This window comes from Oryzias latipes, chromosome 9 (genome assembly GCF_053564925.1).
Source record: "Oryzias latipes strain Hd-rR chromosome 9, Olatipes_Hd-rR_3.1".
Lineage (NCBI taxonomy): Eukaryota > Metazoa > Chordata > Actinopteri > Beloniformes > Adrianichthyidae > Oryzias > Oryzias latipes.
The window spans coordinates 34467724-34481138 of record NC_136245.1 but is presented as its reverse complement, the minus strand read 5'-3'; the positions used below and the strand labels follow the sequence as shown (position 1 = coordinate 34481138).

Here is a 13415-nt window from a genome sequence, read left to right as displayed (position 1 = left end):
ACCATTTAAGGATAAAAAAGGTACAAATATGTTTCCAACCATCAGAGGGCCCATATTTGGACCCTTTATTCCACAAACAAAGGTACAATCACTTGTGTGACAAAAGTAATAATTCAAAGTGTATGAAACGTCACCCAAAATCATTTAATACGCTGTTGGTTATTTGGAAAAGATGCACAAAATAACCAAATATATTTAAGATACCACACATCTTTTATGACTAGTTCTGAACAGTACACAAGCACATTATATTTTATTGATTGTGCAGAGCATCAAGATAATAACTTTTAAACATGTATTAGTGTGAGCCTGTTTTTGTTTTACTTATATAAGAGCTGTTTTAAGTTTTGCCTTTAATTTAGAGCAAAAGCACAATGTAGACAAAATTATTTGATATTTTTAACCTTATATGGTGTACTTTAACTTGGCCTAAGTTCAATTTAAATTTCTAGTCTTTGAGCTGTAAATTTAAGTTATTTTTTTTCTAATCATACATTCTCATAAAAAAGTAAATTTATCTGTTACTACGTTACATTATGTGTACATATTAGTACCTTTTAGCTTTTGTACCTACACAGGAAAAATGAGAGAGTACTTTTTTCGGAGTTACCATCAGTAATTTTTATTTAAGTAGGTGTAAAAACGTAGAGGAAATATGTTGGAGTAAACCAGCGAGACCACGCCCACTCTACTTTCTTAAGTTTCGTTTCTTCCGCCATTTTGTTATCCCGCAGCGGCCGGAGGAAGATAGAGGCTGTGACTGAGGTAAGTCTGCTAATTGCTCAAAAATAAGTTGGAAACTTGTTTTAAGCGGGTTCGGTTATTTTATCTGTAAGGAATAACTTTTGTGTAGTGGAATGCTGCTATTCCACCGTGTATGTGCCTGTGAGGAGATTGAAAACTACGAGCAGGAGTTTACTAACGGTTAGCCTCAGCCGTTTGAAGTTCAGCTAAATGCAGCCATTAAATAAATTAAGCTGTTGTTTTTATTGGTGTTGTACCGCGTTCCGTTAAATACATTGAAATATATACATTTTTTTCACTAGATAATTCTGTGGCCGTTTTACCGATGTACGCTGGCGTTGATGCACCGGTTGTTTTTGCCTACCCCCCCCCCCCCCTTTTTTTTCTTTCTTTCTGTGTTTCTTAGTAAGGAAGCCAGCTACTTTTGAAACGACCAGCTCCATAATTCCTACTGATATTTATTAGGTCCGTCGAATTCAATGCGTTAATCGTTTTAATCTGTAATGTGTAGGAGTCCAATAAGGTGTTTTTTTTTTTTACACCGCAGTGAGTATGGCAGTCCTTCCCATTTATATGTCAGCCTGCCGTAGCTGCTGTGCGCGCGCAGCCACCATTTCCCGAATGCAAGACAGTGACAGAGACTGTTTAGGTTGTCATGATCGCTCATTGTTGGTCAAGCGAAGTTAACACTGTGTATTGTTGATTTTGATCATTCTCCTGAAGAGATTATTTTTTTTAAATGGAGGTCCGTGATTCCAGATACTCCTCACGATTTCCCAAACCAAAAACTCATCTATAAACCAGGAAAAAACATTTTTTTTAAATGAACTTCCAAGAAATAAATCTGTAGGCCCTTAGAAGCCAGTATATTTCCCATTACTATTTTAAAATGTATTAATTTATTTGGAACAGGGCTTAGATCTGAAGAAATGCTGTGTTGGTACCTTTTGGTGTTGTAATGTTTTTTCTTTTTTGTAATATATTATTTTTTTTTCCCACCAGGAATGATGCAAGCTGTGCGTGAACATGTTGAACGCTAACAAAAAAAGTTTTGAATATCAGCTGACCTTCAAATCCTTTTGGGAATGTGGTGAGTGGAAACATCACAATTTCCAGCATTTTTCTTTACAGGAATCAGTCAACTTTGTGGATAAACTGTCAGCTGTGATGCAAACAGATTTTTTTAATTGCTTTTTAATTTAAAGATAATTTCTGTGCTGTATTCTAAACATAATTTTGCTGTGTTCACAGCTGCCAAAAAGTTCAACATCCCAACCTTGGACTTGAAAGTGTTTGATGACTCAAAGACAGAAGTTGATGAGCAGGTTTTTGATCTCGTGTTGAAAAACCCAAACTTTGGTGTGTTGGAAATTTGTCTGGCCGAAGATACAAATCCAGAAGGTGAAGTTTTTCTTTTAAATTGTAATTTATCTATTTTGTTTTGAATGGTTTTGGGTAAATTCCCCTTTGATGCCTTAATTTATTTCCAAGGGAAATAATCTGTGTTTTTGCTTTCAAGTACATGCTAAATTAAGAACATTTTTGAGCTGAAGAGTTTTGATTGTATATTTGCATCAATAGGAGTCTAATGGTCAATGATTTATTTGACAGGATAGTGTGGGGAACAAAACACGAGCAAATAAGTGAGTTTTATATCCTATTGCTGTCTTAGACAAGATAATAAATCTGCTAAACTGTTAATTCGGTCAGTATTTAAAAATCTTTGTTTTTACTTTTTTTGTTTTTGCTATCATACTTATTTAAATATTACAGTAACTGAAAGCTTTAATACTTTGACAGATCAGCCGAGTTGTCCTGCAAAGAGCTGCAATACCAGTTCAAGTGGAGATACTGAAGTGGACTCAGATGACACCATAATATTACAACACAGTCCTACAACAAGACGAAGAGTTGAAGACGCCTCTCTTGCCAAAGTAAGTAAATGATTTTTTCACAAAGTCATTTCAAGCATTCAAAGTCAGGCTGTCTTTCCAATTCAGTTAAGTTGTCAAATAGTGCAGTAAGGCAGATCATCCAAACTAGTTTAAAGTTTTCTAGGGAAACAGCAGATTGCACCGAGTAAGTCACAACACATTGAATACATTCTGGAATACTGTCCTTATCATACAAACATATAATTCTTCTGTATTTCCTTCAACAAAGCTCTGCATAATTAACAAGATATTGACTATACGGGCGACAGTGGCTCAGGTGGTTGAGCGGGTCGTCCAATGACCGAAGGGTTGGCGGTTCGATCCCCGCTCCCGCCAGCCAAAATGTCATTGTGTCCTTGGGCAAGACACTTCACCCTCCTTGCCTCCAGTGTTGCTCCACTGGTGTGTGAATGTGCATGAATGCTCCCGGTGATGGTCAGAGGGGCCGTAGGCACGAAATGGCAGCCACGCCTCTGTCCCAGGGCAGCTGTGGCTACAACCGTAGCTTACCATCACCAAGTATGAATGAGGAGTGAATGAATAATGGACACAATGTAAGCGCTTTGAGTGTCTTGAAAAGCGCAGATAAATCCAATCCATTATTATTATTATACAAAGACAGACATTGATTATGCAGTTTTTGAGGGGGAAAATGTTTTCTGGGACATGGTTTCTGCAGTTCAATTGGAATTCACCTTCAAGTTCTTGACAGGACTGTTTTGCAGAGTTAACCGGCCTTAATTTCCCATCATGCCATTGTTTACGCTCCCGTTACCTTACAGTCCCTCACAACCCCCAAGCAACAGAATTGGCGTGCAATATTGGAGCTATCCAGCCTTATAGATGTGAGCCAGATGCCAACTCAGACGAGGAGAATGAAGACAAGCGGAGCAGGGAGCTTGTGGCCTGCCAAATATAGCTTGTACGTAACCACAAGCTTTCTCAAATGACATCTTTTCATCTGCTCCTGATTCATCCCAATTTGAGAAAATAAATATTCAGAAACACAGTTTTATTCTTAAATCTTATAACAATATGTCATCATAAAAATGCTACATTTTAAAAAATAACTTTCATTGGAGTGGGTCCCCCATTTTTAACATGTCGCAGTATTTTTCTCATGATGGGCACGTTTAAAACTGCACATCTGAGTATTCACTCAAATTGGGATGAATCAGGAACAGACAAAATAAATGCAGTTTGAGGAAGGTCTCTATTGTGACGCACCACATGAAATGAAGTTGGTCCGAGTCCCTCTGCTCTGCCGTATTCTGATGCGTCCACTTGCAGACAAACGGATCCATTAACATCTTCATCATACTTGTCTGAGCTTGATCTAAACTATGGCCAGAAAGCTTCAATATTGCTCACCATTTTGGTTTTACCACTAATGTTAGTTTTAGGTTGGAAGGACTGTAAGCTAGAGGGAGAGGGCGTAAACAAAGGGATGATCGGACATCAGCGGAGGGTAACTACTGTGTCAATAGCCCCGCCTACAACTCAGAAGTTAATTTCTGATCAACTCCAAACCACTCTGCACAAACGGTCTTTAAACATCATCTCAAAGTGCTTTAACCCCAGTATCAGTGCTTGCAGTTGTATTTTTTATTATTAATATGGACTTTTAAATTTGATCCAATAGGTGGTTGCTGTCATTGGTGAGGATGCATCATCCGTTGAAGGTCACGTGAATGTCCTGCATATCCAGTACAGCAAGGTGCGAGAGGATATACTAAAGAAGTACCCTTTCTTGAAGACAACCTCACGGGTCAGTGACATTTTAAATCAGTTCTCAGCTTAAAATACATTTTGAATGTCAATATAAGCTGAGACATCTGCTAAAATGACCATTAACAGCTTTAACTCAATTGTAAAAACATTGTAATATTCCAAACCCATATATAAATATATAGTCATTCAAGCCAAGTAATATTTATACAATGAGATCACTAAAGGGAAATGGCAATGAAAGAGGCAACAAAGAATATTAGAATGTTTTATGTCTTTTGTTTGTTTTAGTTTAAGTGAATGATTAATTTTCTAATTTTTTTCAATTTTCAGTTGTTTGACGATGTTGACCGAATGCATCCATCACCTGTCAGTTTAAGCCAGCGCTTCAAGGACGGCGTTTACCAGTATTGTGCCAAAGGTGCTTGAGCTTGTTCAAAGAAAAGCTCCATTAGCCAAAGTCTCCAAAGAAGCAAGAGAAGAGATGCTTGCAGAGGATCTACTAGGTATTGACATAAACGTAATCCTTGGTTATCTTTAGTGTGTTTTATAGTTCTTCTTTTTAGAATTCGTATCAATATTATCTTATCACATTTATGCATTTTATTATTTAAATTATGCATTTAAACTTGGTTATAAGTTTACTTTTTTATTTATTTTTAGAAAATGTAGAATGCAGTAGAAAGATGTACTTAAAATGAGGTCTAGTGCTTCTTTTGTTAATGTCAAAAGCTTTATTTCATGGTTTAAAAATGGTAACTGAAGTGCTATGTGCTGTTTACAATTGATCAAATGTTAAGGTTATAGTTACAATGAATGCAATGTGAACTGAAGGAGAAATATAGATTTTTCATTATTGTAAAATTGCTAATAATTGTAAATATATGCATCCTGTTGTGACACTGTGAAGCTTAAAACATTCATACTGTAAAATGTCTGAATTGTAATTGTTTTGAATGTTTAATAAATGTGATAAACAGTATACTGGTCTTTTAATGTGCTGTATCTGGTACAAATTTGCCATCAAAGGGTACAAAAGGCTTGTCACTGGGGCAGTACCCTTAAAAGAACAAATTGGTACCTTTTTTAAAGGTACATTATGGTACCATAGCACTATAAGGTACAATTTAGTCCACAGAGGTACATATTTGCCTTTGAAAGGTACATACTGAAAGGGTACAGATACGTACCAATATGAAAGGGTACAACATTTGTACTCTTGAGGGTACTGCCCCAGTGACAAGCCATTGTACCTCTAAAGGTACAAATTTTGCACATTTTTTCTGACAGTGTACGGGCCGTCTGCAGGGGAAAAATGCTCAAACCTGGGCGGGGCACGCAGGTACACCTCAGGAAATATCAAGCTGGTAGACCGCTCAGTGAACGGTGAAAGGTTCAGGCTCGTGGTGAACACTTCTACAACACTTCAGGGGGAAGTATGTGAGACGCAGGCGTGTTGTTTCTTTTTTTTTCACCCCCCCAATCCTGCGGGCTGCACAAGGAGCCCATTGGTGCCGTTCACGTGATGCGTGCACGCTCCTTGCTGCAGCTGACTGTTAGAAATGACTCATGTAACTCATTAAAGTGTCGATTGATAGGACGACCTATGGGAGTCCTACTGGCACACCTGTACGTGCACACCTGTACGTGCACACCTGTACGTGCACACCTGTAAGTGCACACCTGTACGTGCACACCTGTACGTGCAGCATGTGTGCGGTCAGTGAGGAGCCCGGACTCATACCTTAATAACTAGTAGAGTGTGGTGTAAGGACGCCGTACGACAGCATCACCTGCACGCCAAAAGAGCGTGGACCTTCCATCATGTACTTCACCATACACTTCCCACACGCACAACCATTGAGGTGAACGTACGGGCCTGAAGGGAACAGAGACACACCTGAGCTCCTCTGAAGAGGCAGCCGCTGCTCTCTACGACCCCCAGGGACCGGACAACCCAGAACCCGTACGGGTCGACCCCCCTGTACAGGCGCGTGTCACTAAGGTTGTTCCTCACTGACAGGTACGTCTGATGCTTTCACTGAGACTTATTTAGGCGGTTGTCAGAGCTGAGCCTGCAGAGAAACCCTCAAAGACGCTGTCAGCTGTTAGAGAACCCCAATGTATCACTTATGCTCCTCTAGTGTCGCTAACGCTGGAAAAGAGGCGATTCCTCCCCCAACACAAAGCAAAAGGGGCATTCTGATGATCAACAAACCCCCCAAATCAGGTTTACCCCCAACTGGATCTGTAAGTCAGAAGGAAACACTGTACGCCGGCGTTTCCTTAGGAGGAAATCTAACACGCTCCAGCGGCACCAAGTCCCTGGAGGGGGGGGCTCCCGACTCCTTATCTGGCACCATCTCCTGTCTGGAAGCTTCAGCGCCATCATGCAATCATCCTCCACCTGCATGACAGCCAAGCAGCGCTGAGTGCAGAGCGCAGCAGGAAGATGGCGTTCCAGCGATAAGCAGCACATTGTTATGGAGGGATTCAGATCCCAGGCCAATAACAACTGCTGACGCTGGATTTCATCACAGATCATCTCCAGGAAACCTCCGCTCTCTGGAGAAAGCCGGTTTCTCAGCCGAAAAGCTGCTTTAGGAAGCAAAACAAGAGCAGCTTCCTCCCTGAGGCTGCAGGAGACGACAGCATGGCAGCGTTTAACGGCGTTACGCTTTGAGCTAACGCTCTAATGTATTCCCTTTTTCAAAGATACTTTGTTTGTGGAGCTCATCTTCAAATAATCACCTCCAAATATTCACAAATGTGCAGAAGTCAATTTCAGGAGGCGTGTTTCAGCCTGACACCTCCACGCAGAAAATCATAAATCACCACGGCGATGGCTAAATTATGCTAAAGAGAGCTAACTGATTAACATTAATGTGCTCACTTTCCTCCTGCAGCGCTCAGGCGTGGCGGCGCGCTCTTCTGTCAGACAGACAATACCATTAACCTTTGCAGTTGAGGCTCGGCGGCGTGCTGCAGCTCTGAGGCGCTGACCCCAAAACGAGATGTTACCAACCGGGGGGGTAGGGGGCAACAATCAAAAAGAGGCTGAGAGCTGCAGAGAGAGCAGGAATCTACAGCGGCGGGTTTCAGACCCGTCACTTCAACAACCGCAGACGGAGAGCGCCGAGGACGCATCGGCAAGTGGGACAAGCTGGGGGGGGGCTGCTGCATCTGCAGGTAGAACTGTCAGAGTTTACATGGGGGGGGGGGGTTCAACCTCTGTTCAATCTGCAGAAAGACACAAGAAACCCAAAGGTGAAATGCAGATTCTACGTGAGGCGCTTTATTCTGAAACTCCTTTCTCTTCCATGACTTCCTGTTCTGAAGTGTTTCACCACCAGAACCAAAATATAACATAACCCAAAAATGTATGAATGACCCAAGAACCGGGTTGAAGAAATAACCCGTGTGTGAGGAAAACCAAAAGTCTGAAGATAGAGAGACGGGGTTTGTTCAATGAAGCATCAGAGCAGGATTTTAGGTCAAATCTGACTTTATTTTTAAAAGATTCATTTATTTGATGCTGTTTTAGAACCAGTTTGCTAAAATCCTTTAAATGTATGAGAATCACAGATCTCACAGTAGATTCCTTATGATTTGAAAACTGCAGATCTATGGACTGATGTTCAAAAATACAAAGAATTAAATCGTCTACATTATGCAAAGATGAGAAGAATCTTTCAAATCTGAGATGAATTCAGACTGAAACTGGAATCATTTACGAATCAATGCAAGTTCAGAATGTTAACAGAAATGATCAAACAAAATGATCAATTCATTACAAGCACAGGAATTTGTTTGCAGAGTTTTAATCCGTGACGTTTCCTCCAAACACAGAGCCTCCGCTCATACAAAACCCTCTTTTATTTTTTAGTTAAACTTCTTTTTTAAAATAAAGACAACGTTTAAAAAAATATGCACTAAGTATTTTTAAAAGGTATCTTATTAAAACTAAAGAGCAAACACAAAAAAATGGTCTGGCCTGTTCTGAAAAGATGTTCAAAATGTTCAACATTTGGTGTAAAACAAAAACAGACTTAAAACGTGAATAACTCCTCTTTTCCTTCCTTTCTGTCAAACCAGGCGGTGGCCGTTCTAAACAGGAATGTTCTGGTTGAACTAACTGTGTGTTTATTTTTACAGGCCCAGAATTCCTTTTGCATCACTGAGAACATGTCTGAAACGATGAAGCTCATTTAATGTCGTTTAAAAAGCAGAAAGCAGAGACGCAAACCCCCCCCGAGGCACAAACACACCGGCAGACGTTACCTGGTACTGCTGGTACAGGTTTCCATAGTAGGAGGAGTATCTGGAAGGCTGGTAGAAGTTGTAGTAGGAGGTTTCCAGCAGCAGGTCAGACGCTTCCTCGCCGTAAACACGGGCCGCAGCCGATGGGCTGGACGATGACGCCGAGCAGCTCCCTGAAAACCAAACAGCTGATGAACGCGGCTGTTTGAGGAGCCAATTGGAATTTTTAGATTCATCAAAACATGAGAAGAATATTTTCCATGTTTTTTATTTTAGCTTAAAAACAAAATCTGACTTTATTAATAACTGACCAAGGTTCAGGTCAGCATCCAAGTCAAACCTGAGATTTGGTTTAAGGCCCAGCATCAGAAACCTGCAGATCTTTGCCCAACAGCGCCATCTGCAGGCCACAGACACACATAGCAGAAGGCAAACCGAGAGACTGTTCCATCCGGACGAACAAAGCAGAGAAACTATAATTACTCGCTATCTGCTGTTCTTTTCTTATCTGCAAGGCCACATTCTTCTCAGGCAGACACCGATCTCTTGGCTTCACATAATGAAGACATTGTGCACAAGCGCAGCCACAGATAATATCCTTTGCTGTATCTGCAGATGAGGCCTGTCATCAGTGTCAGACTCCTCGTTTCCCCCACAGTCTGCAGCCAGGCAAAAACCCAGAGTTCACACCTTTACACCAGTCGGAGCGGCACGACGGCGGCCTTGACCTTTGCTAAACGCTCGCTCCAACACGGGCTCTCATGCGGGGAAGGAACACCTTATCAGCGTCTGCCTGCAGCCTCCTCCAAAGAGACCGGCGTCTCCAACATCTCAGTTTGATCCGTCCCTAAAGGGAAGCTGGCGTCATCGCCGGCTCTCCTCATGAGGTCTGAAATGAAGAGCCTCTGGCTCTCTGAATAAATGCATCTGTGAATGACTGAATGGTCGTGTGTGGGAAAGATCAAAGCAGAAAACTCTTCAGAACTTTACAGAAATCCAAAGAAAAACAACAAATGTCTTCAAACAGAAGCCTAGTAAAATCAATAACAAGTGAGAGAGAGATTCCCATTTACTGGAGTCCTTGTGTTGTGTATTGTATGTATAAGTACACACATATCTATCATCATAACTTCTCATGGCATCATTTTATGCATGTGGATATATCTGCATGTATCTCATTTATTTCTGTTCTTTTCCAATCAAACAGACTTCAGTTTGACATCTCAATGTTTACCCCTTTTGTCTTTTGTCTCTAGTGCTTAAAACTAATTCATTCCCATTCCAAGCAGGTCAAATATGTTTTTGAAATCTTGGAAAAGTAGTTCAGATCACATTTTTGTTCCTCATCATTTCTCATCGTTTCTTCTGAACAAACGTTGGTTTTTCTTCACATCATGAAGCATTAAAGTCGGTGGTTCTCCAGCAGCTTTCATGTCGGTTTTCAACCTGCAGCAGCTTTCCCGCTTTTAGAAGAAGCGTTCACAGGAAAGGCTGCGTTACCATGGTGATTTCTTTAGTTAAACAGCTGTAATGCAGCTGTTCTTCAGAGAAACAGCCCAGAAAAAGGAATGCTTTTAGAAATCACTATTCAGTTATGATCAAAAGTGTTTTCATTTACTGAAAACCAAACACAAAGCTTCTCCAATGTTAGAATCAAGGTTTTTTTTAGTGTTAAAAGGAGATTTTACCATTAAAAAAAAATCTTTTTTATCTGAGCACAAAGTCTTTGGCTTTTGATGTTTCTGAGTGAATCTAAAGGTAAAGTTTGGGAAAAGTCCGATCAGAATGAACCCCAGTGAAAAGCTGTACCTGCGGCAGACAGAGGGTTGGGGGGGACGCCTGGCGTGCCGGATCGCCCCTCCATGGAGAAGAGACAGTCGGCTCCAGCTTCATTCTTCACCGTCACTTCAGGGCCGGACGAGGCCTCTGGACTACAAATCCCAAGCTCCTCCTCTTGAGCCTGCTGCCTCCTCAAGGCGACCTGAGCAGAGACACATCTGTACAAATGAGGTTTGGTTTGATGATTGATGATGGTTTGATTTTGACAGATATAGAGAAACACCTTCAAGGACAGTGGGACAAAATAGTTCTATCACAAAATTAATATAATTGTTTTTTCTATGTAATTTTTCCGGTTTACCTGTACCCTGACATAAATCCACCTCTCGGTTGCAATAACATATTACTAATATTTATTCTCTAGCAAAATTTAAATCCAATTTTACTTTGAGGGTTAACAAATGTGTAACTTTCATTTTCATGATGCTCAAACTGAAGAAGGCAGCGGGGAGCGATGGAAGAACGCTCTTTAAGAAAACAGAAACTAATTTTTGCTTTAAGTTTGTGCACGACGTCTAAACGAACTACGTTAGTTTAATTTCAAATTCTATGATAAAAGAATCTAACCAGAATAAGAGACTTTTACTTTGAAAACCCCTTTATCATTGAAATAAAATGGTATAAAACTGTTTCCTGTTTGATTTTAAACAATAAATTGGCCAAAATTCTGGCATCTTTGCAGTCAGCAGATGTTTAAAAAATTTAAACAATTACTTTATTCAAACAGAAAAAAATTCTATCAAAAACTTACAACTGTTATAACATTAATATTTTATCATTTCAGTTTTGACTTTTGCTCCTTTTCGGGTCGTTTTGTCACAAATATAAAGAAATAGCTTTTCTTTTAAAAATGATTTACTTTGAAAACGCGTCTAGGGGTTAAATATTTATGAGCTGTCGAAGAACTAAAGCGAACAGATCCGGAACCCAGTTCTGATCCAGAACCAGAACCATGCTAGCTCACGGTTTAATTGAGGCTAAAAGGTTAGCTTCGCTTAAATATTTTAGAAAAACGCAAACAAGTGGATAAAAGTTTGTGAATTTGAGTTCCGCATCGGCGGTGTTTTGTTTCGGTGAGAAATGGCGGGAAGGCGGCTGACCTGCGCCGCCATGACTCTCTGGCGCTCCGCGATCAGCTTGCATTTGGCGCAGCGGCAGTCCTTCCAGCGGCAGAAGCGCTTGTGGCCTTTCAGCGGAGACACGAAGCCGTGGTTCCGGCAGCGGGAGCACTTGGGCATCCGGGGGGACCGCTGTGGAGCCGGAGCCGGGCCCTCCGGAACCGGCCTGCCCTGCTTCTCCTTGCTCATGTCAGACCGGAGAGCTCAGCGGGTTTGGCCGCGGAGGGGGTCGGGTCAGGCGGGGTCACTTGTACAGGATCTGGTGGGCGGGATGGAGTCTTCCTCCCCCCTCACAGACATTAAAAAAAAAGTAAAATATGAGACAAAAAACTTCAAATCCAGATGTCTGAAGGTAAAAATGCTCTGCAGAAACTGTCACTGTTTTGCTGTTGTTTTAAAGTAACTGAGAAGTAATCCAGATGTAACTTATACCGAGACAGTAATCAAATAAAGTGATTACTCTTTAGGCGGACAGTTTGGATGCACGTTGCTGTTTTTTCTTTATCATGTCAATTCAAATGAAGACCGTCCGTTAAAGCTGCTGCTGCTGGTTAAAAGCGTAACCAGGATCAAATGAAACAGGCTACGTGATTTGACGAAAGTGCTCCTGTGGACCAAAGGTTTATGCACCTGCTGCGCTCTACAACCTCACAAAAACTCCTTAGGTTTTGTTGGGCTTCTCTATTTCAAAAGAACCAAATATCCTTTTGTGATGGATTTAACTTCAGTTATTTATTGGCAATTATGTTATTAAAAAACGTTTAAAATTCAAAATAAATATATGTATTAAGTTGATTATCTGTCCGCTTGTTTCTTGAAAAAAAAAACTCCTCTTTCCAAGGAGCCGCTGAAGGCGCCGTTGCCTAGCAACGCAAAGTTCTCCTAGTCCTCGTCGTCCGTTGAGAACTTTCGGTGACTTTTTTTAATCAATTAAAATGTCCAAAAAGAAGACAAATAAAATCGGCGAAATACATACAGAAAGCAATAAAACACCCAAGAAAGAGGGTCACGTGACTCCCGCCGTTCAAACCAAGCCTGCGGACAAAGAAAGGATTTATTTTTGCCTCAAATCACATTTCTGACCGATACCTTGGAGAGGTGAGGCGTTCGATGTCTGAGACACAAAATGAGGTTTAAAAAAGGTGAATCTAAAAACATGTTGAACTCGCTGTAAAGAGCTTACAGTCTGCTTATTAAAAGCTATCTTTTTAATTATTATTATTTTGTGTTCATTTTCGGACATTTTCTCGCATAATTCGTTAGACGATGCATGTTTAGCCTGTTTTAAACATTGTAACATCGATTCTTACACTGAATTCTAATGCAACATTCTTTTGGTGGATGAGATGAGATTTTTTTTCCATCACTATTGGAGCTTCAGCCTTTTTTTTCTTATATTTGATTTTTTAGAAGCATGATGTCCCGATTACAGATTCATCTATTAATGGGTAGAGGGGATTATAATGCGGACTTCTGTCAGCAATAAAGACTATTGACATTAATTTCTTGTTGGGAACAGAACTTTGAAGGTCAAAGGACATAGATTTTTTAGATTTAAGACTTTAATGACAAAGATACTACAGTAATCACGCTTTACAACCAAGTCCTAATGTTTTCCACGCCCCCAATATTAACACAACATTAAATGAAAGGACTTCCAAAATTAAATAATCAGGGATCTCCTTCTTTCTTTACTTTTTACTCTTTTATTTTTTGTGATTATTACCGCAATAGGTGTCACTGCGCATGCCATTTGCGCATGTTCGCTTCACCATTGAAGACATTGGTTTCC

The 13415-nt window shown here is 40.6% G+C and overlaps 2 protein-coding genes across 14 annotated transcripts in view; one reads left to right on the top strand and one right to left on the bottom strand.

The window, feature by feature from the left end:
* Positions 1-13415, bottom strand: part of dmrt1 (doublesex and mab-3 related transcription factor 1) — a 38215-nt gene that overhangs the window by 24084 nt on the left and 716 nt on the right. For 9 of the 10 annotated variants that reach the window (XM_078952098.1, XM_078952102.1, XM_078952104.1 and 6 more), the window contains exons 2-4: positions 11606-11912; positions 10476-10647; positions 8688-8839 (exon numbers count right to left, since the gene is read on the bottom strand). In XM_078952098.1, coding sequence (XP_078808224.1) covers positions 8688-8839; positions 10476-10647; positions 11606-11812 — 531 coding nt within the window. In that variant the 5' untranslated portion in view covers positions 11813-11912. Of the gene's footprint in view, positions 1-8687; positions 8840-10475; positions 10648-11605; positions 11913-12599; positions 12717-13415 lie in introns of those variants that run through there. The other variant, XM_078952100.1, reaches the window with a different exon arrangement.
* On the top strand, positions 509-5388 carry LOC110014618 (uncharacterized). 4 transcript variants are annotated; one of them, XM_078953388.1, is made up of 7 exons: positions 509-765; positions 1747-1834; positions 1996-2145; positions 2361-2387; positions 2545-2678; positions 4321-4395; positions 4740-5388. In XM_078953388.1, the coding sequence occupies exons 2-7, from the start codon at positions 1771-1773 to the stop codon at positions 4833-4835; spliced, it is 546 nt and encodes a 181-aa protein (XP_078809514.1). In that variant the 5' UTR covers positions 509-765; positions 1747-1770; the 3' UTR covers positions 4836-5388. The 4 variants fall into 4 exon arrangements, 3 of the variants coding, with proteins under 3 accessions (XP_078809514.1, XP_078809512.1, XP_078809513.1); XR_013658228.1 differs by having other exon boundaries at positions 510-765; positions 2356-2387; positions 4321-4446; XM_078953386.1 differs by having other exon boundaries at positions 516-765; positions 4321-4446.

Coding starts and splice junctions, on each gene's coding strand:
- LOC110014618 (XM_078953386.1), top strand. CDS start 1,771: ATGTTGAACGCTAACAAAAAAAGTTTTGAATATCAGCTGACCTTCAAA. Junction 1,835..1,995: donor CAAATCCTTTTGGGAATGTG/GTGAGTGGAAAC, acceptor CTGTGTTCACAG/CTGCCAAAAAGTTCAACATC. Junction 2,146..2,360: donor CGAAGATACAAATCCAGAAG/GTGAAGTTTTTC, acceptor TTGACAGGATAG/TGTGGGGAACAAAACACGAG.